Genomic DNA, 24,212 nt, shown 5'->3' on the forward strand with positions numbered 1-24,212 from the left:
CTCTGAATCAGTTGTTAATATTTATTAACATAATAACATTATGTTAATATTATTAACATAATAACATTATGTTAATAAAAATGTAATAAATATTTTTATCACATTATGTATGTATCTATAGACCTCTGGGTTTTTTGTTTTTTGTTTTTTGAGTTAGGGTCTTGCCCTGTTGCCCAGGCTGGAGCGCAGTGGTGCGATCATAGCTCACTGCAGCCTCAATGTCCAGGACTCAAGCAATCCTCCTGCCTCAGCCTCCCAAGTAGCTGGGACTACAGGCATGTATCACCATGCACAGCTAATTTTTTATTTTTTATTTTATTTTATTTTATTTTGAGACGAAGTCTTGCTCTTGTCACCCAGGCTGGAGTGCAGTGGCACGATATCGGCTCACTACAACCTCCGCCTCCCAGGTTCAAGCAATTCTCCTGCCTCAGCCTCCTGAGTAGCTGGGATTATAGATGCCCACCACCATGCCCAGCTAATTTTTGTACTTTTAGTAGGGACTGGATTTCACCATGTTGGCCAGGGTGGTCTTGAACACCTGACCACAGATGACCCATCTGGCTCGGCCTCCCAAGGTGCTGAGATTACAGGTGTGAGCCACTGCACCCTGCCCAATTTTTTATTTTTTGTAAAGACAGAATCTCGCTCTGTTGTCTAGGATGGTCTTGAACTCCTGGGCTCAAGCCGTCCTCCCACCTTAACCTCCCAAAGTGTTGGGATTAGAGGCGTGAGTCACTGCGCCCAGCCTTTATGAAATTATTTTTAATGACCTTACCCAATTTTAAGTGTTCAGTTGAGTAGTGTTAAGTGTTTATGTGTGTGTGTATGTGTGTCTGTGGGTGTGTGGGTGTGTGTGTGTGTGTGTGTGTGTGTGTGTGTATATATATATATATATTTTTTTTTTTTTTGGAGGCAGTCTGGCTCTTTCACCCAGGCTAGAGTGCAGTGGTGCCATCTCAGCTCCCTGCAACCTCCGCCTCCTGGGTTTAAGCGATTGTCCTGCCTCAGCCTCCCAAGTAGCTGGGATTATAGGGTGCGCCACCACACCCAGCTGATTTTTGTTTTTTTAGTAGAGATGGGGTTTTGCCATGTTGGTCAGGCTGGTCTTGAACTCGTGGCCTCAAGTGATCTGCCACGCCTGGCGTGTTAAGTATATTCACATTGTTGTGTGACTGATCTCTAGAACGTTTTCATTTTACAAAACCAAAACTCCATCCCATTAAACAGATCATTTCTCCCCACACGCCCTGTAACCACTATTTTACTTGCTATTTCTATGAATTAGAAATAGAGCAGGATTTGTCAGGCATGGTGGCTCGTGCCTGTAATCCCAGCACTTTGGGAGGCTGAGGCCGGCGGATCACCTGAGGTCAGGAGTTCGAGACCAGCCTGACCAACATGGCAAAACCTGTCTCTATTAAAAATACAAAAATTAGCTAGGCATGGTGGCACATACCTGTAGTCCCAGCTACTTAGGAGGCTGAGGCAGAAGAATCGCCAAGGAGGTGGAGGTTGCAGTGAGCTGAGATCGCACCACTGCATTCCAGCCTGGGCGACAGAGCAAGGCTCTGTCTCAAAAAAAAAAAAAAAAAAGAGCAGGATTTATTTAGAATAGAGTGGAATCATACTGTAGTTTTTCTTTTTGTAACTGACTTATTTCACTTAGCATAATGTCCTCAAGTTTCATCTGTGTTGTAGCATGTGATGAGATTGTCTTCCTTTTTGACAACATCAGGCTCTCTCATGGTTCTTATTTACGGTTCTCTTTTCTTGGAGTACCAACTGTCTGCTTCTCTCTCTGCCCATCTTCTGTTCATCTGTCAAGTGTCAGCTCTTGGGTGGTAGCGCTTTGATTTCCCAAAGAGATCTCAGAATGTTTATTCCTGCCACGCTTTCCCCCACACCATTTCACCATGCATGCTTTCATGAAGTAATTATTTTATTTTAATCATTTGCCTCTCTCCCCATGAAATTCCGTAGCTCTGTAGACAGGAATCATATCTTTTCATCTTTGTTTTCCTGCATGTCATAATAATGTTTATGATATAGGAAACATTACCAAAAAAGTGTGGATAGGCTGGGTGTGGTGGCTCACGCCTGTAATCCCAGCACTTTGGGAGGCCAAGGTGGGTGGATTGCCTGAGCTCAGGAGTTCAAGCCAGCCTGGCCAAAATGGTGAAACCCCGTCTCTACTAAAATTAGCTGGGCATGGTGCACACCTGTAATCCCAGCTACTCGGGAGGCTGAGACAGAAGAATCACTTGAACCTGGGAGGCGGAGGTTGCAGTGAGCTAAGATCATGCCACCGCATTCCAGCCTGGGCGACAGAGTGAGACTCTGTCTCAAAAAAAAAAAAGTGTGGGTAGAATAGGTGAGTCGTACAGCATTCTGGATTCTATAGTGCGTAAAAGGAAGATGTCAGAGCTTTGATGTTAAGTGCAAACTTCACACTCATCCTGTAGCTGTTAAACTCCAGTCAAGGCTGGGCATGGTGGCTCATGCCTGTAATCCCAGTACTTTGGGAGGCTGAGGCGGGTGGATCACTTGAGGTCAGGAGTTTGAGACCAGCCTGTCCAACGTGGCGAAACCCCGTCTCTACTAAAAATACAAAAATTAGCCGGGCATGGTGGCATGCACCTATAATCTCAGCTACTTGGGAGGCTGAGGCACAAGAATCACCTGGAAGGTGGAGGTTGCAGTGAGCTGAGATCGTGCCACTGCACTACAGCCTGGGCAAGAGAGCAAGACTTGGTCTCAATAAATAAATAAACAAACAAACAAACTCCAGTCTATACATGCCTATTGCTGTCATTTGAATTCTGTATTGGCAAAATTATTTACTTTGGAATATTTCTACATGAGTAGACTCCTCCCTATCCAGTGAGAGATACTCCATTGAAACCCAGTGTCTTTCAACTATCTTATTGTGGTTTTTTTGCAGCATAAACTTGAATGTGATTTGCAGCAGAGGGAGGAAGAGATTGCTGAATTGCAGAAAGCTCTAAGCGATATGCAGGTCTGCCTCTTCCAGGAACGGGAACATGTTTTACGCCTCTACTCAGAAAATGACCGACTGAGAATCAGGTACCAAATAGGAGAAGGGAAATGTTGGAGTTTAACTTTAAATTACATTCATTCATTCATTGATTTATTGATTTAGAGGCAGTATCACTCTATTGCCCAGGCTGGAGTACAGTGGCGCTCTCCTGGCTCACTGCAGCCTCCACCTCCTGGTTCAAGCAATTCTCATGCCTCAGCCTCTCGAGTAGCTGGGACCACAGGTGTGCACTACAAGGCCTAGCTCATTTTTGTATTTTTAGTGGAGATGGGGTTTTGCCCTGTCAGCCACGCTGGTCTCGAACTCTTGGCCTCCAGTGATCCGCCCACCTCAGCCTCCCGAAGTGTTGGGATTACAAGCGTGAACCACCATGCCCAGCCCTTTAAATTACTTTTAAAAAGATACATTTCTCCACATTAATTCTCTTAGGTTGTGTTCTCTAGGAAGTGGACTCTGAGATGGAAATTTGCCTTCAGGGTGGTTACTGGAGAAGCTCTCTGGAATAATAGCTATGAGCAGATTTGGGCAGAGGTAGAATATGAACGGATACTGTGGTAACAGAAGCCTTAGCCAACCCCCATAGGGAGCACTAAGGATAGGGTGGTCTTTCGGCAGCAAAGGACTCAGAATTTTGTGTCCCCACATTGACCAGTCATAAGATGCAGGTTGTCCCCAGGGAGGGTATGTAAACTTGGGAGAAGAAGCCCTCTTCAGCCAAGTGTCATTTTTCAGAGAAAAACTGAGCTCCTGGGAGATATGGTCACAAGAAGGAGTCATAGCAGTACACTCCATGTTCCATTACAGTGCACTTCTGTGTGTGTGTGCTGGGAGTGAGAGGGCAAAATACACATAGCAGCGCACTCTATGTTCCATTACAGTGCACTTCTGTGTGTGTGTGCTGGGAGTGAGAGGGTAAAACACACATAGCAGCACACTCCATGTTCCATTACAGTGCACTTCTATGTGTGTGTGCTGGGAGTGAGAGGGTAAAACACACATAGCAGCACACTCCATGTTCCATTACAGTGCACTTCTGTGTGTGTGTGTGCTGGGAGTGAGAGGGTAAAATACACATAGCAGCACACTCCATGTTCCATTACAGTGCACTTCTATATATATTTTTTTGTGGAGACAAGGTTTCACCATGTTTCCCAGGCTGGTCTCAAACTCCTGAGCTCAAGCAATCCTCCTGCCTCAGCCTCCCAAAGTGCTGGGATTACAGGCATGAGCCACCATGCCTGGCCAACACTTGTTATTTTCTGGGTGGTTTTTTTTTTTGTTTTTTTTTTTTTTGAGACAGGGTCTTGCTCAGTCACCCAGGCTGGAGTGCAGCAGCATGATCACAGCTCACTGCAGCCTCAACCTCCCAGGCTCAGATGATCCCCCCAACCTCAGCCTCCCAGTTAGTTGGGACCATGGGTGCGCACCACTGTGCTTGGCTAATTTTTGTATCTTTTGAAGAGATGGGGTTTCCCCGTTTTGCCCAGGCTGGTCTCACACTCCTGGGCTCAAGCGATTTGCCCACCTTGGCTTCCCGAAGTGTTAGCATTACAGGCGTGAGCCACTGTGCCCAGCCTTATTTTCTGTTTATTTGATAGTAACTGTCTTAATGGGTGTGAGGGAGTCTCATTGTGGTTTTGATTTGCATTTTTAAATGTCGAGCATGTTTCTTGTGCCATTTATATATCTTCTTTGGAGAAATGTCTATTCAAATATTTTGCCCATTTTAATAATTGGGTTGTTTTTGTTGTTGAGTTGAAGTTCTTTTTTGTTGTTGAGACAGGGTCTTGCTCTGTCGCCCAGGCAGTGGCGTGATCACGGCTCACTGCAACCTTTGTCTGCTGGGCTCAAGCTGTCCTCCCATGTCAGCCTCCTGAGTAGCTGGGACTACAGTCATGTGCCACTACACCTGGCTAATTTTTGTATTTTTGGTAGAGTCAGAGTTTCGCTATGTTGCCCAGGCTGGTCTCAAACTCCTGAGCTCAAGTGATCCTCACCTCACCCTCCCAAAGTGCTGGGATTATAGATGTGAGCCACCGTGCCTGGCCATAGAAGTTCCTTATATATTCTGGATATTAAACCTTTATTAGATATACAGATACATGCAAATGTTTTCTCCTGTTCCATAGATTGCCTTTTTATTTTCTCCTCTTTTTTTTTTTTTTTTTCAGGGGCAGGGTATCACTCTGTCGGCCAGGGTGATCCTCCTGCCTTAGCCTCTGGAGTAGCTGGGATTATAGGCATGCACCACTATGCCTGGCTAATTTATTTTCTTTTTTTCATTTTTTTGTAGAAACAGGGCAGATCTCACTATATTCCTTAGGCTGGTCTTGAACTTCTGACCTCAAGTGATCCTCCTGCTTCAGCCTCCCAAAGTGCTAGGATTACAGGAATGAACCACTATGCCGAGCCAGGAGTTTTTAATTTTTATGAAGTTCAATTTATGTATTTTTTTATTTTGTTGCTTCTGCTTTTGGTATCACATTCAAGAAATCATTGCCAGATTCATTGTCAGGAAACTTTTCTCCTATGTTTTCTTCTGAAAGTTTTATTATTTTAGCTCTTATGTCTAGGTCTTTGATCCATTTTTAGTTAATTTTTGTATACAGCGTTAGGTAAGGTTCCAACTTCATTATTTTGCATGTGGATGTCCAGTTTTCTCAACATCATTTGTTGAGAAGACTTAGCCACGTGGTTTCTTTTTTTTTTTTTTTTAATTTTTATTTTGAGATAGGGTCTCCCTCTGTCACCCAGGCTGGAATGTAGTGGCACAATCTCGGCTCACTGCAACCTCCGCCTCCCAGGCTCAGGTGATCCTCCTGCCTCATCCTTCCAAGTAGCTGGGACTACAGGCACAAGCCAACACACCTGACTAATTTTTGTATTTTTTGTAGAGACAGCGTTTTTCCATATTGCCCAGGCTGATCTCGAAGTCCTGAGCTCAAGCAGTCTGCCCTCCTCAGCCTCCCAAAGTGCTGGGATGTCAAGCGTGAGCCACCGCGCCCAGCCTCGCCACGTGGGTTTTTGGTGTCCCACGGTCAGGTGCTCCGTTTTTAGCAGGATCTACTAGCATGGCAGAAGCTGGTTTTCAAATGTTGTCATTCTCAGCTGTAGACAGCATGGTCTCGCTCCAGATTCTCAGAGGCTCTGTTAGGATTCTTGTCGTGGTGCTTGCCGTAAACTCCACCTGGTACCTTGTGCCACTACAGACACCATAGGATCCGCCAAATGATATGTCCCAAGCAGCAGAGCATCCTTTCAACTCTGGGCCACACCGAAAGCTCGCCTTCCATGTCAGTTGATACACAGGTCAGAGCAGTATTCCAAAATGCGGAGTATGTTGTCTCCAGAACCTGAAGTCTCCTTTCGGGCATTGTGCTTCCTTCTTGGTGGTAGCATGTACCAGGTGAAATAATTTGATCTTTACATTGGAGGGAATATCCTGGGATACCTGGATCACAGCCTTAAAAACTTAACTCATGTGCTTCGTAAGGTTCATCTGCAACCCTCCCGAGCACACATATCTTACCACGTGCACTTGCTGTTTCTTGTTCACGCCGTCTGATCTAATGCGATATCATCAGTAGTGAGCTACTGGCCATCTGTGGAGTAGCCAGATCCAGATTCTTTTTTCTGTTTTTGTTTGTTTGTTTGTTTTTGAGATGGTGTCTCAGTCTGTCACCCAGGCTGGAGTGCAGTGGCGTGATCGCAGCTCACTGCAACCTCCGCCTCCCAGATTGAAGTGATTCTCCTGCCTCAGCCTCCTGAGTAGCTGGGACTACAGCGCACGCTATCACGCCCAGCTAATTTTTGTACTTTTTAGTAGAGATGGGGTTTCACCATTTTGGACAGGCTGGTCTCGAACTCCCGACCTTGTGGTCCATCCACCTCGGCCTCCCAAAGTGCTGGGATTACAGGTGTGAGCTACCGCGCCCAGCCCAGATTCTTTTATACTGTATTGACAGAAAGTAAAAGCGTTAACATGGCCCTGGGAAAGACTATAAAAGTACACTGCTGTCCATGTCACATGATGTGAACTGCCTCTGGTCTTTTGAGGGGTAGGAAAGAATGCCTTTGCCTAATTAGTGGCCACTTACCATGTGCCTGAGACTAAGTAATTCTGTTCTAGCAAAGGTGCTACATCTGGCACAATGACTGAAATTGGGACCTACTGGGTAGTAGTCTACTCTTATCCTCCAGAATCCATCTGGTTTTGTATAGGTCATACTGAGGAATGAAATGAGGCTTTCATAAAGACCTCCACCTCTGCATTCTTTAGGTCTTTATTGATCGCCTTGACTGGGTAGGGAGGGGCAGTTTCTGAGGCTTTCACTTAGCTTGCCCCAGAAGCCAAGAAGCTAATTTGGAGGTACTGTCCCCCACCTAGTATGTCCATTTTAAGCATTTGGGAGCTGAAGAAATGCCCATTGATTTGGTGGATCCAGTAGACCTGCTGTGAGTTGGGCGTGGGCCACAATTCCATTTATTCCATGGTCCCCACGTGCCCCAGTGCCATGATGATGCTTCACGTTGTCTGGTGTCAGTGTCAGCTTAGACCCTGTATCCAGCAGTCCTTAAAATGCCCAGGTCTTGCCTCTTCCCCAGTATACAGTTACTTGAATAAATGGCTATAGACCCTTTGGAGGATGTGGGGAATCATTACCATGAATATCTACTCTGTGGTGTCACAGGGTCTTACCTTCTAGGAGTTCCAGCCTCTTCTTTAGGTAATTGTCTCTAGGACTTAAAACTGACTTGGGGCTGGTAATCCCAGCACTTTGGGGTGGCTGAGGCGGGCAGATCACGAGGTCAGGAGTTCAAGACCAGCCTGGCCAACATGGTGAAATCCCATCTCTACTAAAAATACAAAAATTAGCTGGGCATTGTGGCATGCGCCTGTAGTCCCAGCTACTCGGGAGGCTGAGGCAGGAGAATCGCTTGAGCCCAGGAGGCGGAGGTTGCGGTGAGCTGAGATCATGCCATTGCACTCCAGCCTGGGTGACAAAGCGAGACTCTGCCTCGGAAAGAAAAAAAAAACGGACTCGGGCCTGAAAAATGAGTCAGAGATTGTGATTTTGTTTGGGGTGCAGCCCTCAGCCTCTTTTCCATCTTTGACTTATCTTTTATTGTTTAAGCTATACTCTGTTGACTACCCATCTACCTTGCTGCTAGAAACGCCACGCTCTGTAAACCATCTCCATATCAAGTCGCTCTGAAATCCCTTTTTATGTTGTTTTTTTAATTAATTTTTTTTTTTTTTTTTTTTTTTTTTGAGACAGAGTCTTGCTCTGTCGCCCAGGCCAGAGTGCAGTGGTGCAATCTTGGCTCACTGCAAACTCCACCTCCTGGGTTCAAGTGATTCTTGTGCTTCAGCCTCCTGAGTAGCTGGGATTACAGGTGCATGCCACCATGCCCAGCTAATTTTTGCATTTTTAGTAGAGACCAGGGTTTCACCATGTTGGCCAGGCTGGTCTCGAACTCCTGACCCCAGGTGATCCGCCTGCCTCAGCCCAAAGTGCTGGGATTACAGGCATGAGCCACCACACTCGGCCCAAAATCCCTTTTTAGCGTTTGCTTCCTTGGTCCAGTCCAGACCTAAGCTATCTTAGGTTGAGTTCTCTGGGAAACAGACTGTACAGTGGAGATTTGCTTGCAGGAATTTTACTGGGAAGTGAGGGAACTTAAACTGGGATTCAGTTGCAGCAGGCCTCGTCCAACACGACAGGGGTCTCTGAAGCTGGGATGGCTCTTCAGAGATATCCTGAACTGAGCAAGGGGATTGGATTTTTGTGTTTCCTCATTGACCAGGCACTGGATATGGGCTGTCCCTGAGGAATGAGAGGCAGAAACTTGGGTGAGGCAGTTCCCTTCTCTGGGGATTCAACTACAAGCTATCAGCAGGCAGCATTCCTGGCAGTTGGCAGAATGAGCCCATCAGCCCCGAAGAGCAAGATCTGAGCAGTGACCCTCAGCAGCCACTACCGTTCCCTTTTAGAATTAGCTAAGAAGTGGCCGGGCACAGTGGCTCACACCTGTAATCCCAGCACTTTGGGAGGCCGAGGCAGGCGGATCACAAGGTCAGGAGATCAAGACCTTCCTGGCTAACACAGTGAAACCCTGTCTCTACTAAAAATACAAAAATTAGCTGGGCATAGTGGCGGGCGCCTGTAGTCCCAGGTACTCGGGAGGCTGAGGCAGGAGAATGGCGTAAACCCGGCAGGCGGAGGTTGCAGTGAGCCAAGATCGCGCCATTGCACTCCAGCCTGGGCAACAGAGCGAGACTCTGTCTCAAAAAAAAAAAAAAAAAAAAGAATTAGCTAAGAAGTGCCCTGGCCCCTTTTCTCTGAATGGAAATACCTGATGTTTTATGAAGTAGAGCTGAAGTCTAGATACAAACTATTCAATTTTAATTTGAGGTTACTGTTTTAATTTGGGGTTACTATTGTTTTAAAAAAAATAGAAGGGAGATCCTTTAAACAGAAAAAGGTTACTTACTTGGGACATTTAATAATATGTGCTTGCTTTCCATGAGAATTGCAGGGAGCTAGAAGACAAGAAAAAGATTCAGAATCTCTTGGCTCTTGTGGGAACAGATGCTGGAGAAGTGACCTATTTTTGTAAGGAGCCTCCTCACAAAGTAAGTAATCTTTGGTGTAGCATGGTAAGTGTGGCTTTACAAGTCACAGGCTAAGGCCCATCATCAGAAGAACGTTAGTATCCGCTGGAGAAGGCAGATGGAGAATTAGCCATCACAGTGCCTTGTTTGCCTGAGTTTTTAAAGCATTTTTCTTCAAAAACCTTGGGAAGTAGCATTATTTACCCCATTTCAATGTTTAGAAACCTGAAGCACAGAGGGGTGGCTGTTTTAGCTGAGACAGAGAGGAAAGCAGGAGCAGACTGTGTGTGGGAGAAAGTTTTGATGCTTAAGTTTCTTTTTAAATCTTTGTTTATACTGATTACAAATGTAATCCATGGTCTTTATTAAAAACAAACACAGAGTATAGTAATCTATCATATAAAAGTGGCAGGTTCTCATAATCCTATACCCCAGAGATAATCCATTAGTAATAGTTTGGTGTATATACTTCCATCTCTTTTTTCATTCCTATAGAAATAGTTATGTGTCTGTGTATACTATTTCTATTTTTTCATTTCTATAAACAGTTCCTGAGCATTTTTATACATATCTGTATATGTATACTTCTGTTTTCTAAAGGTCTTTGGCCAAGAGCTACTTTTTTTTTTTTTTTTTTTGAGACAAAGTCTCATTCTGTTACATAGGTTGGAGTGCAATGCGCAATCTCGGCTCACTGCAACCTCCGCTCTGGGGCTCAAGCACTCCTCCCACCTCAGCCTCCCAAGAAGCTGGGACTACAGGTATACACCACCACACCCAGCTAATTTTTGTATTTTTTGCAGAGATGGGGTTTCACCATGTTGCCCAGGCTGGTCTCGAACTCCTGAGCTCAAGCAGTCCGCCCACCTTGGCCTGTCAAAGTGCTGGGATTACAGGCATGAGCCACCACACCCACCAAAGAGCTGCTTTTAAAAAAATAATAAAAATTTAAAAAAAAATTTTAGAGCTGAGGTCTTGGTATGTTGCCTAGGCTGGACTCACACTTCTGGGCTTAAGCACCATCCTTCCACTCTAGCTAGCCTTCCAAGTAGCCGGAACTACAGGGGTGCACGACTGTGCCCCAGGCTGTTTTTGTTTTTGTTTTTAATCATATATTACTAAATAGCCCTGCAATTTTGTTTATTTATTTATATTTATTTATTTATTTTTCAAGATGGAGTTTCGCTCTTGTCCCCCAGGCTGGGGTGTAATGGTGCAATCTCGGCTCACCACAACCTCTGCCTCCCAGGTTCAAGTGATTCTCCTGCCTCAGCCTCCTGAGTAGCTGGGATTACAGGCATGCGCCACCACACCTGGCTAATTTTGTATTTTTTATAGAGATGGGGTTTCTCCATGTTGGTCAGGCTGGTCTCGAACTCCCGACCTCAGGTGATCCGCCCACCTTGGCCTCCCAAAGTGCTGAGATGACAGGCATGAGCCACCGCACCTGGCCTTATTTTTATTTTTTTAGAAACAAAGTCTCATTTTGTCACCCAGGTTGGAGTGCAGTGGAGTGATCATAGCTCACTGCAGCCTTAAGCTCCTAAGCTCAAGCAATCCTCACACCTTAGCCTCCTGAGTAGCGGGGACCACAGGCACATGCCACCACACCCGGCCTACTTTTTTAAGTTTATATTGTCAACACAGGGTTCTATCCAGTTTGCTGCTTTGCCTGTGTGGTCTGTCATGTGCATGACATCCTTATATGATCGTATCTATTGTCAACACAGGGTTTTATCCAGTTTGCTGCTTTGCCTGTGTGGTCTGTCATGTGCATGACATCCTTATATGATCGTATCTATTGTCAACACAGGGTTTTATCCAGTTTGCTGCTTTGCCCGTGTGGTCTGGCATGTGCATGACATCCTTATATGATCGTATCTATTGTCAACACAGGGTTTTATCCAGTTTGCTGCTTTGCCTGTGTGGTCTGTCATGTGCATGACATCCTTATATGATCGTATCTATTGTCAACACAGGGTTTTATCCAGTTTGCTGCTTTGCCTGTGTGGTCTGTCATGTGCATGACATCCTTATATGATCGTATCTATTGTCAACACAGGGTTTTATCCAGTTTGCTGCTTTGCCTGTGTGGTCTGTCATGTGCATGACATCCTTATATGATCGTATCTATTGTCAACACAGGGTTTTATCCAGTTTGCTGCTTTGCCTGTGTGGTCTGTCATGTACATGACGTCCTTATATGATCATATCTATTGTCAACACAGGGTTTTATCCAGTTTGCTGCTTTGCCCGTGTGGTCTGTCAGTGCATGACGTCCTTATATGATCATAGCAGTTTTGACTAATTTAACTTACAGTGTTTGATCTGCAGAAGTAAGGCTGAAAAGTAAAATATTACGTTTATAGGAAGGCTACTTCAATACCAGTTTTTGCTTCTTCAGGTCACCATTCTCCAAAAGGCTATCCAGGCTGTAGGTGAATGTGAGCAGAGTGAATCTTCAGCTTTCAAAGCAGGTAACAACCATATAACCTGTTAGAAATTCTCATCAATGCAGAATTGAAAATCACAGTGCAGGCCGGGCGTGGTGGCTCACGCCTGTAATCCCAGCACTTTGGGAGGCTGAGGTGGGCGGATCACCTGAGGTCAGGAGTTCGAGACCAGCCTGGCCAACATGGCGAGACCCCATCTCTACATAAAATACAAAAAATTAGCCGGGTGTGGTGGCAGGCGCCTGTAATCCCAGCTATTTGGGAGGCTGAGGCAGGAGGATTTCTTGAACCTGGGAGGCGGAGGTTGCAGTGAGCTGAGATCGTGCCATTATACGACAGAGCAAGACTCTGTCTCCAAAAAAAAAAAAAAAAACAGCGCACACAATTGGAAATGTTTTCCTACTGTACAGTGATAATTGATGCTCATAATGATGCCTTTGGTGGTCTAATGTCTTAATGAGCTTCTTGAATTATCCAAGGAATTAAATTTTGCTCAGTTCTTTTTTTTTTTTTTTTTTTCTTTTGAGATAGAGTTTTGCTCCTGTTGCCCGGGCTGGAGTGCAATGGCGCGATCTTGGCTCATTGCTGCCTCTGCCTCCCAGATTCAAGCGATTCTCCTACCTCAACCTCCTGAGTAGCTAGGATGACAGGCATATGCCACCACACCTGGCTAACTTATTGTATTGTATTTTACTTTGTGTAGGAAGGGGTTCTCACTATGTCACTCAGGCTGGTTTTGAACTCCTGGCTTCAAGTGATTGTCCTGCTTTGGCCTCCCAAAGCACTGAGATTACAGGCATGAGCCACAACACCTGGCCTTATTCTGATCGAATAGGATTTACTAAGAAAATAGACACAACTATTTTAGTGGCTGATTCTAAGGAAAATTTAGTGGTTGATTCTGCCAGAAGATGAATATGATTATTTAGGTGACATCCTGCAGAGCTCCCTTATAGAGATTCCTATTTGAAAAGTTAAGCACTATGATTATGATGTTTCCCTTTGTCTTCCGAATCCATTCATTAGTGAGAACCCCTTCATTACCCTTACAGGTAAATGAATCTGAACTCCTCTGCACGGGAAATGCTGATATTTCAATAGCACACAGAAAAGCTGGGTAAAATCTTCTTGATGGATTTTGTTTTCTATTTTAGATCCTAAAATAAGCAAAAGAAGACCATCGAGAGAGAGAAAAGAAAGTTCTGAGCATTACCAAAGAGACATACAGACACTCATCCTACAGGTAAAGAATGTATTTTGGCAGACCAAGATGGCTTTTATCCACAGGTGCAGCTCTATGTGACATACCCTCAGTGTCATGTGATAAGTATCTCCTTGCACGCAGGTTACATCTAAGCATCGTGTGGTTAAGAAAATTGAGATTGTTCCTAATTTCTAAGAGCTTATGTTTTAAAACCATCCTTTTCTATTTGAACATTCTAAAAGTGCTACTCTGAACCTTCGATTCAATATACTAAGCCCCATCCACCAAAACCAGTGCAAAGTAAGAATTCACTGGCCTAGGGATATGCAGAGATTGCAGAGGGAAGCTTGTCTATGCTGATAGATCAACGTTTGATGGTATATTCATTTATTTAGTGCTTAGGTTCCAAAGTCTAGGAAAGTAATGAACTGTTCTCTTAGCTCCTGGCTGTGTGTCATTTGGAACCATGATTTCTCATCTAGTTGCACTAAAGTTTCTGTCCTTACTGCATTAAATCTCTGTTGATTTAAAGGACAGTTGCTACCTTTGGCCAGTATCTCCACGTGGAGTCACGACGACCAGACACAGAGAAGGAAATTACATTATATTCATTTTGCTCTGCTTTTTGAAACCAAAAACTAAGAAAAGAGTCATCTTGCTTCTGTGCAGGAAGGGTGTCTTAAAGGGAGACCTCAGTCAAGGGAGATAGTGAAAAGGCAAAAATCACAGGGTAAGAAAACTGGATTTTGTAGCTTTGTTTGTGTGACGTAGATGCTGGGTTTCGTTTGGACAAAGAATCTACTCTTGTATAGCCTAACCCCACTTATAAGACGTTAAGAGGAACTGGGCTGGGCATAGTAATGCCTGTAATTCCAGCACTTTGGGAGGCCAAGGCAAGTTGATTGCTGGAGCCCAAAAGTTCGAGACCAGCCTGGACAACATAGTGAGACCCCATCTCTACAAAAAATAAAAATGAAATTAGCTGGGTGTGGTGGTACACACCTGTAGTCCTGGAGGCTGAGGCAGGGAGGACTGCTTGAGCCCAGGGTGTTGAGGCTGCAGTGGGCTATGATCACGCCCACTGCACTTCAGCCTGGGGGACAGAGCAAGACCTTGTCTTGAAATGAACAAGAGGATTAGGATTGAGATGTTTTTGTTTGTGTTTGTTTTTTAATTTTTCTGGAGAAAGGCTCACTTTTCCTAGAGGTATGAAGTAAGTGGAAGTAGGGCTGGATTCCTCACCCCTTTTTGGCCTGTCTAGGTGGAAGCACTGCAGGCTCAGCTGGCAGAGCAGACCAAACTTTCTCGAGAACAAATTGAAGGGCTCGTCGAGGACAGACGGATTCACCTTGAGGAAATACAAGTTCAGCACCAGAGAAATCAGAACAAAATCAAAGAGCTAACCAAAAAGTGAGTGTCTAAGAAAGCTGTACCTAACGGGTATTTTATTTTTCTGAGTGACTTAAAAGTTAACATTTTGTACTTGAACAACAGCGGGTCATAGAACTAAAGGGAGCCTTGAAAAGACTGTCTTCCTCAGAAACCCCCGCCTCTACGTAGGTGAGTACCTCGCTTTTCCAGGCGTGCTGTTGAAGAGCTGATGAGTATTTCACGTGCTCCTTTTAATCCATGTTGGTGTTTTAGCTTGCTTCTGGTGGCTAAGAAGTGTTCTTAGGCCGGGTGCAGTGGCTCACGCCTGTAATCACTCCTGCCTGGGCGACAGAGTGAGACCCTGTCTCAAAAAAAAAAAAAAAAAAAAAGTGTTCTTTTATCCACTGATATACTATCTGACTCAATGTAGTAAGACCCTTTTCTTTTGTTTGCCCCTTCATGAATATGGAAAACATGAGTTTACATACCAAAAAAAAAACTGCACACTCAGTATTTTAATCGGAACTCTGCCGGTGCTTTTATCTAGAGACGTGTTGTCATTTTTGGCTTCTATGAAATTTTCGTCCCAAGAAAGGCAGGATTATATTTTTTTCTAACAGATTGAGTTGGTGTAGTGTATTCTTGGTTATCAAAATACTCATATAGCTTTGGGATTTTGAATTGGTATATATCTATGATGTGTGAAACAGCATGATACATACTATTTGATCTCAAGCCCATAAAATTGGTTGTTGTGTCTACACACACGCAGGACCTAGAACGTCCTGTAAACTTTACAGTTTACAAACTGTAAAGTGCTTCTGATTGTGGATGACTTTGTTCTTTGCTTCTTGTGTGTTTTAGTTTCCTATAATGCACATACTTTAAAAAAAAAAAAGGGTTATTTTTAAAATCTGAAAAAATAAAAAATGGCAAACTCTGTCCTCATTGTTTTTGTTCCTAACCTGCTTACCTTTCTTTACCTGTCTGCAGTCTGACTTCATCCCCACCATTTTACTAAACATGCCCTTTCTGGGGTTCTGGGGTCACCATTGACCTCTTAACTTTTCTTTTTTTTTTTTTTTTTGGAGACTAAGTCTCACTCTGTCGCCCAGGCTGGAGTGCAGTGGCGTGATCCCGGCTCCCTGCAACCGCTGCCTCCCAGGTTCAAGCGATTCTCCTGCCTCAGCCTCCTGAATAGCTGTGATTACAGGCGTGTGCCACCACGCCCAGCTAATTTTGTATATTTAGTAGAGACGGAGTTTCACCGTGTTAGCCAGGCTGATCTCGAACTCCCAGTCTCTGGTGGTCCACCCGCCTCAGCCTCCCAAAGTGCTGGGATTACAGGCATGAGCCACCGTGCCTGGCCTACCTCTTAACTTCTGAGACCAGTTGTATCTCTACAGTTCAGTCCTTATTATACTTAGTATCTTCCTGCATGTTTGGCATCACTGATCAGCCCCTCCTTGTAATTCATTTCCCTTGATTTCTGCAGCACCTGTCTTTCTTGGTTCTTCTACCTGTCTAACCCCTTCACCCTTTTGCCTGGTTCCAGTGGCCAGACCTATGCCATAAGGACATCCTCAGTTGAATGTGTTTGAGCATGTCAAATTTACCATTACTGAAACCACGCTGTTGTTTCTCCCAACAAATGCTCCCATCCCCATCTCAAGCCTACTTCTTTCTGTGTTTCATCTAGTTTCATGGTATCACATGTATTCCGTTTCCCAAGCTTGAAACCACAGGATCACCTTCAACTCTTAACTTTCTTATTCCTTAATTCCAAACCCTATGAATTATAAGCCTAAAAACCCCCTCAAGTCCATTCTCTGCTCTCTGATATAGGCAGTTCTACATGGAGCACAACATACACAAAAGCAAAGCTGTTTTTGATACTACAGAACTTGTGTTAACTTGTCAGAACTCCACGATTTAGTACTTCCTTGTCTTATTCCTAGGAATGGTCCATACTTATGCAGGCTATGTGTAAATATCCCTGTAGTCCTTCTAATCATATAACCTGAAGTTAGCACTCAGGAAAATATCTCCTGTCTGATTGTTTTGTTTCATTTTTTCCAGTAAAGACAGGGTCTTACTCTGTTGCCCAGGCTGGAGTGCAGTGGTGTGATCATAGCTTACTGCAGCCTTGAACTCCTGGGTGCAAGCAATCCTCCTGCCTGAGCCTTCCAAGTCGCTAGGATTACAGGTGCATACCACCAAACCTGGTTTATTTTTATTATTTTTTGTAGAGATGGGGTCTTGCTATGTTGCCCAGGCTAGTCTCGAACTCCTGGTTTCAAGCAATCCTCTCACCTCAGCCTCCTGAAGCACTGAGATTACAGACATGAGCCACTGTGCCCAGCCTTGCACTCTCATTCTTAGTACATTAATTCAAACTCTATTCCTTTGTTTAAATTGTTCCTATTGCTGATCCTTTGTCTTTTTTTTTTTTTTTTTTTTGAGACAGAGTCTCGCTGTGTCATCCAGGCTGGAGTGCAGTGGCACAATCTCGGCTCACTGCAAGCTCTGCCTCCCGGGTTCATGCCATTCTCCTGCCTCAGCCTCCTGAGTAGCTGGGACTACAGGTGCCCGCCACCACTCCCGGCTAATTTTTTTTTTTTTTTTTGTATTTTTAGTAGAGACAAGGTTTCACTGTGTTAGCCAGGATGGTCTCGATCTGACCTCGTGATCTGCCCGCCTCGGCCTCCCAAAGTGCTGGTATTTCCTTCTTAGTAGAGACAGGGTTTCACCATGTTGGCCAAGCTGGTCTCAATCTCCTGACCTCAGGTAACCTGCCCACCTCAGCCTCCCAAAGTGTTGGGATTACAGGCGTGAGCCACCGCGCCCGGTCTGCTATGTTTCTTTTAACATAGTATAATGTGTTTGCATTTGGCCAGTATTTCTCCACCTTCATTTTTATTTTTAGTATTTTTGCACTTAAGTATAGCATCTTGACTTTTCAATGGGTTTTGTTTTTAAGGGACAGATATTTTAATATTGTCATAGTAATTCGTAATTTTATATCTGTTTTCCGGAATACCAGTAACCTTCCTTGGTTAGCGTTATCCGCATACCAGTAACCTTCCTTGGTTAGCGTTATCCGCATACCAGTAACCTTCCTTGGTTAGCGTTATCCGCATAGCAGTAACCTTCCTTGGTTAGCGTTATCCGCATACCAGTAACCTTCCTTGGTTATTGTTATCCGCATATCTGAGCACATGATCGGTTCCTTCCATTAGATGGGTCTTCCTAAGAAGGGCATGAAATCCAGGGCCATGAATGACTGCCCTTTGGGTATCACTTTCAAGCTACTTGTGTTTTAACAAGCCCATACTTTCCCAGTTTGAGATTGAGAACATAAGACAGAATAAAATAACGCGTTGAAAGTGAGAGAGATCCTTGTGGTAATTGAATCAATCTCTCTCTGTATACACTTGCACACATTCCTGACTGTATATATTCATCTTGTGACATTTACTCTACTGTGTGCTTGGCACTCTGCTGTCATTTCCTCTTATCTGTGTACTCTGTTACTCATGAAAATAAGTGGATCTCACATTATTTGTTTGGTAGAAAAATATAGTGATTGCTTCATGGTATTTAATACTCTTGCAAGCAGCCAGATCATTCAGTATAGCATTTTTCTAGGTGGTAATGTTAAACTGATGAGTTTCTAACTTCCAGGGATATTGTTTTTTAAAGATAGAGACGTTGTCTATTCCTAAATTTCAGGAAATAGTCACCACGAATCTGTTAACTGCCTGTGTATGTCCAGTAGTTAGTATTATCCTTGACAATCTCATGGCATTGGGGCAAAAATAATAAATAAGGTATATGCTTTCACTCAGGCTGGGAAAAAGTGCATGTTGACAGTTAAAATATGACAGATGAGCAAGTGTTGAATTATAAGACAAGGGAACATTAACCTGGGATGGAGTTTCAGAGAATGGAGGAATTAAAATAGGCTAAAGTTGGAAATGACTTCATACAGGAAGTTGATTTTTAAAAAAGTAGGCCAGGTGCAGTGGTTCACACTTGTAATCCCAGTATTTTGGGAGGCTGGGGCGAGAGGAGTGTATGAGCCCAGGAGTTCCAGACCAGACAAGCCTAAGGAACATAGCAAGACCCCGTCTCCACACACACACAAATTCTTAATGAGCTGGCAAACGCCCTGGGAGGTGGTCCCAGCTGCTTAGGAGGCTGAGACAGAAGGATTGCTTGAGCCCAGAAGGTCAGGGCTGCTGTGAGCTGTGATCGTGCCTCTGCACTCCAACCTATGTGACAGAGCAAGACCTTGTCTTAAAAAAAAAAAAAAAAAGTTCTTTTTAAAATAAACAAAGGATAAGATTTTGATACAGGCAGTTCTACATGGAGCACAGCATACACAAAAGCAAAGCTGTTTTTGATACTATAGAATTTGTATTAACTTGTCAGAACACCGTGATTTAGTTCTTCCTTGTCTTATTCCTAGGAATGGTCCATAGTTACGCAGGCTATGTGTAAATATCCCTGTAGTCCTTCTAATCATATAATCTGAAGTTAGCACTCAGGAAAGTACCTGTAAAGACCAGTCTATGAACCAGTGAGCATGGGTAGATACATTATACTTTGCCCAGTAAAACATGTAAGATTGCCAGTGATCAGATTTTTAAAACTGCTAATATTTTACAAAATTTATATATCACACCATTTTAAAAGAACCACTCTCTTCCATTTTGGAATAATCCTTGCTTTCAGGTGTGCTGTGTGCGCATCCTCATGTCTGCATTTACACTTTCTTTCCTAGTCTTCACCACACCCAAGAACTGCTCTATGAGAGCACCAAAGATTTTCTGCAACTCAGATCTGAAAACCAAAATAAAGAGAAGTCATGGATGCTTGAAAAAGATAATTTGATGTCAAAGATTAAGCAATATAGGGTGCAGTGTAAGAAGAAAGAAGATAAAATTGGAAAAGTGTTGCCCGTTATGCATGAGAGTCACCATGCTCAAAGTGAATATATTAAGGTAATGTCCTTATGTCTTAACGAAGTTGTTTATTTTTCTGGGAGAGTTGAAGGAATTCCAAAGAACCTACAATCTGTAATGTAAGATCCATTCAGTCCAGGAAGCTCTGGTAGCAGCTGCCTCAAGAATTATGTTTCAAAGAGCAGCTGATCATTGTAGTATTTGGGGATTCAAAATATTAGACTTGTTGATTCATTCATTCATTCATTCAACAAATATTTATTGTACTCCTGGCCGGGCACAGTGGTTCACATCTGTAATCCCAGCACTTTGGGAGGCCTAGGTGGGCAAATCGTGAGGTCAGGAGTTCAAGACCAGCCTGGCCAACATGGTGAAACCCCATCTCTACTAAAAATACAAAAAAAAAAAAAAAAAAATTAGCTGAGCATGATGGTGGGTGCCTGTAATCCCAGCTACTTGGGAGGCTGAGGCAGGAGAATTGCTTGAACCCGGGAGGCAGAAGTTGCAGTCAGCTGAGACCGTGCCACTGCACTGCAGCCCCGATGACAGTGCGAGACTGTGTCTCAAAACAAACAAAAAAAAAACCCAAAAACACACAAATATTTATCGCACTCGTACTATGGGTTAGGCCCTAGAGTTACAGTAATCTAAACAAGGTCTTCCTTCATGGTGTTTACATTTTAATGGGTGAGAAAAAACAGAAACTTTAGCAAATAACTAAGAAAATATAGATTAGGCCAGACGCGATGGCTCACACCTGTAATCCCAGCACTTTGGGAGGCCAAGGCGGGTGGATCACCTGAGGTCAGGAGTTCGAGACCAGCCTGACCAACATGGTGAAACCCCGTCTCTACTAAAAATACAAAAATTGGTGGGGCGTGGTGGTGGGCACCTGTAATCCCAGCTACTCGGGAGGCTGAGGCAGGAGAATCACCTGAACCCGGGAGGCGGAGGTTGCAGTGAGCTGAGATCATGCGATTGTACTCCAGCCTGGGCGACAGAGTGGGACTCCATCTCAAAAAAAAAAAAGGACTTTGGGAGGCAGAGGTGGGTGGATCACAAGGTCAGGAGTTTGAGAGCAGCCTTGCCGGCACGGTGGAACCCTGTCTCTACCAAAAATATAAAAAAAATAGCCAGGCATGGTGGCAGACACCTGTAATCCCAGCTACTTGAGAGGCTGAGGCAGGAGAATTGCTTGAACCTGGGAGGCAGAGGTTGCAGTGAGCCGAGATCGCACCACTGCATTCCAGCCCAGTGACAGAGTAAGGACTCCATCTCAGAAAAAAAAAAAAGAAAAAATTATAGATTATAAAATGCGGTATTAAGGGAATAAAAGAATTACATGAAGATTATATGTAGTTGCTGGAAGTCCATTGTATTAATAGAAGGAATGCACAGGGACACTCTCTTATATCTAGTGTTTTTGCTGAGACCTGAAAAATGGGACTAAGCTTGCCATACAGACCTTGAGGAAGAACATTCCTGGCAGAGGGAAGAGCAAGTTTATAGGCCCTGGAGTATGTTCAAGGAAATGGAAGGCTGTCATCATGGTTGTAGAGGAATAAATAAGGAGGAAGTGGTATGCTCTTTAAGAAGCCAGCATTGGCAGCAGCCAATTGTGGAGGGCCTTGTGCATCATGGTACGGAGTGTGAACTTAGCTCTCAATAGTGTTATGTATTTGAAGGGTTGTGTGAAATAAGTAACATGATCTGATTCGGGTTTTTAAAAGATCATTTTAACTGCTCAATAGGGCATGTATAATAAGTGTTGTTGTTAATATTTCTTCCTTTTTAAGGAAGAACTTTAGAAATGTAGCCCAAAACATATATTGTAATGTCTTCCTTGAAACAGCTTCTAAGCTCCGTTATCTGACTCTTCCCAGAGCCAAAAATATTTGTTTTAATTTTTACTGTGTACACTTTAGAAAAAGGGCTTAAGAGACTGGTCTATAAGTAGATTTTCAGATGTTCCTCAAAGTTCCTTGTCATCTGGTTCCTTAACTCATTTTGTACCTCTGGAAATCCCTTCTTTTCTTTCTTTCTTTGCCTAAAAGCTACTTGAATTACCTGAATTGTAGAACTGAGTGTTAATGTTTTTTGTCCCTTTGACTTGTAGTCCCTAAAAGATAAGTTAGTACAAGAGAAAAAGCTGTCCAATATGTACCAAGAGCAGTGCATTTCCTTAGAAGAAGAACTTGCCCGAATTCGTGAGGAAGAGGGAATGAGGAGAGAGATCTTCAAGGTACAAAATTATCTGCCACTTGTAATGGAGTAGGAAGTGCAGATGGCTTGGGAAGACGCTTCCCTCACCTTCGTAAATGCCTTCCCATTCCCCATATTTAGGATCGCACTAACAAGATGGGGAAGCGTTTACAGATAATGACAAAACGCTATGAGGCATTGGAGCGTCGACGTATCCTGGAAGTAGAAGGCTTTAAGACAGATATTAAAGTTCTCCGACAGAAACTGAAAGACTTGGAGCAAATGTTGTATAAGGTAATTGCTGGTCCTGAATTGCCATGAGGGAGAGAAGAGGTGTAAGTGAGGGAACATGGTCACGAGGGCCCCTGCAAAGAAGGATGTGCTGTTTCCCTGCTGGTAAACACTAACAGATCACCATCTTCAAGCCTTCCTGAAAATTAGTTCAAGAACATGCTAGAGGGAAAATAAAAAGACCCTGAAATCATTGAACGACTACATCATTCATACTTCGATGTAAGCTAAACTTAACAGATTGTCATCACTCCTAATTCAAGAAGTAGATTAAAGAATCGTGTCTGTCTTACAGTTGGGGAAGGTGAGTAATTGAGTGATAGAGTAATTTTTTCCAGCAGACACAGTTCTTTAGAATACAAGTCGCCTCAAGAGTCTTCTTAATGAGATTTAGCCAGTTAGCCTGTGTTCCAAACAAGGTTAGTTGCAGAAAAGAGATGCCTGCTTTCGTTGTGTGACAAACTTACCAGTAGTGTTGCTTATCCTGGCCTCTCTTCGTCCTCTTTCATTGTTCATTGATCTCTATCTCAAGCCTCCTTTATTGCATGGGAAGGATTTTCATGAGATTTCTGCCTTAATTCTACATTTTCCTTCTTTAGTTAGCCACTGAACAAACGATGGAATTATCCTATGTACTCAAAATCTCACAAAAAGGAGCTAGCATAGCTGTGTCTTTTAGACTGATATCGCTCCCCTGGCATATGCCATCATCATTTCTTCTTCTTTTTTTTTTTTTTTCAAACCCCTAGGCAACAGTTAATGCCCGGGCAAACCAGGATCTTGCCCTTCTGTGTGAGGTCCGTGACAGCAATAGACGGGCACATAAGATACAAGGAGAACTGAAGAACCTTAAGTCGAAAGTGTTTGGTCTGGAGAATGAACTTAGACTCTGTTGATGTCTACTTTTGGAAATGGCCCCCATTTAGAAGAGGTGTGCTTCTTGAAACCTGAGGACAAGGTCATCTGCTGCCAGAAAATGTAAACCTGAGTTGACTAGAGTGGTGGTATTCATTATTGTAAAGACAGGTTGAAGAATCGGGGACCACTAGGAAAGCTTTTCTTGCATACTCAGCTTGCTTTATCATTTTTGCTGTCCTTTTAACATTTGCGGGGAGTAGGGGCCTGGTCCTGAATGACTTGGAGGCTTTCATTATTTATCCTGTCTGTATTGACAGGTTTTTGTTTTTTCAGAAGGCAGTGATGATGAAAACTTAGGAAGAAGGTATTTTGCAGTAAGCTTGGCTGAGTGTCCATGAGAAGAATACTTTCCCTAAAGAGAGAGAAGCACTCACAGAGGCTGCCTTTCTTCTGAGCTCGGGGAGAAGGCAGCACATCATAATCTGTCACATTGAAATAGGCGCTCATTCTGCTATTTCACCTTCCGTCATGAGCAGAGCCTGAATTACGTTTTTGGGCAATTTCATGGTGTTTCACCAGAGGGCGCTAGAGACTCAAACGAAATGTCCATCTGGAAAGATTAAGGAGACGCTTTGCCAAGGGGATGAAACTGAGATGATGCTTGTATGGAAAGTTTGATATTTTCATCAGTAACATGGCTTTTGAAAAATGATGTATATATTTTAAATTAACTATTTTCAATAAAATATATCATTCAAAAGATTTTCTTTGAGTTTTCTGTAACTTCTTCTCAATACTATATTTATGCTTCGTTAATGACTCACGCAGCTCAGTTTACGTTCTTGTTCCATGGCCTCTGCAGTTTTGTGCAAGTGTACAAGGTTTTTGGGGGGTTTTTTTGAGACAGTTTCACTCTCGTCACCCAGGCTGGAGTGCAGTTGCGTGATCTCGGTCCACTGCAGCCTCCGCCTCCCGGGTTGAAGTGATTCTCCTGCCTCAGCCTCCCAAGTAGCTGGAATTACAGGCACTCACCACCACGCTCCGCTAATTTTTGTATTTATTTTATTTTATTGTATTTTAGTAGAGTCAGGGTTTCACCATGTTGGCCAGGCTGGTCTTGAACTCCTGACCTCAGGTGATCCACCCGCCTCGGCCTCCCAGAGTGCTGGGATAACAGGTGTGAGCCACC

General features: G+C 43.7%; 1 protein-coding gene across 15 annotated transcripts in view; it reads left to right on the forward strand.

The window, feature by feature from the left end:
• CCDC77 (coiled-coil domain containing 77) overlaps positions 1 to 23,783 on the forward strand; it is a 47,954-nt gene extending 24,171 nt beyond the window's left edge. For 6 of the 15 annotated variants that reach the window (XM_031001169.3, XM_055357476.2, XM_019039244.4 and 3 more), the window contains 9 exons: positions 2,945 to 3,087; positions 9,602 to 9,698; positions 12,082 to 12,154; positions 13,285 to 13,373; positions 14,596 to 14,744; positions 19,492 to 19,711; positions 21,789 to 21,914; positions 22,016 to 22,168; positions 22,915 to 23,783. In XM_031001169.3, coding sequence (XP_030857029.2) covers positions 2,945 to 3,087; positions 9,602 to 9,698; positions 12,082 to 12,154; positions 13,285 to 13,373; positions 14,596 to 14,744; positions 19,492 to 19,711; positions 21,789 to 21,914; positions 22,016 to 22,168; positions 22,915 to 23,061 — 1,197 coding nt within the window. In that variant the 3' untranslated portion in view covers positions 23,062 to 23,783. Of the gene's footprint in view, positions 1 to 2,944; positions 3,088 to 9,601; positions 9,699 to 12,081; positions 12,155 to 13,284; positions 13,374 to 14,595; positions 14,745 to 19,491; positions 19,712 to 21,788; positions 21,915 to 22,015; positions 22,470 to 22,914 lie in introns of all 15 variants that reach the window. The other 9 variants (XM_055357472.1, XM_063693742.1, XM_063693743.1 and 6 more) reach the window with 4 other exon arrangements.
• The last annotated feature ends 429 nt before the right edge of the window (positions 23,784 to 24,212 follow it).

The sequence above is a fragment of the Gorilla gorilla genome, chromosome 10 (assembly GCF_029281585.2).
Source record: "Gorilla gorilla gorilla isolate KB3781 chromosome 10, NHGRI_mGorGor1-v2.1_pri, whole genome shotgun sequence".
In the NCBI taxonomy this organism is placed as follows: Eukaryota; Metazoa; Chordata; class Mammalia; order Primates; family Hominidae; genus Gorilla; species Gorilla gorilla.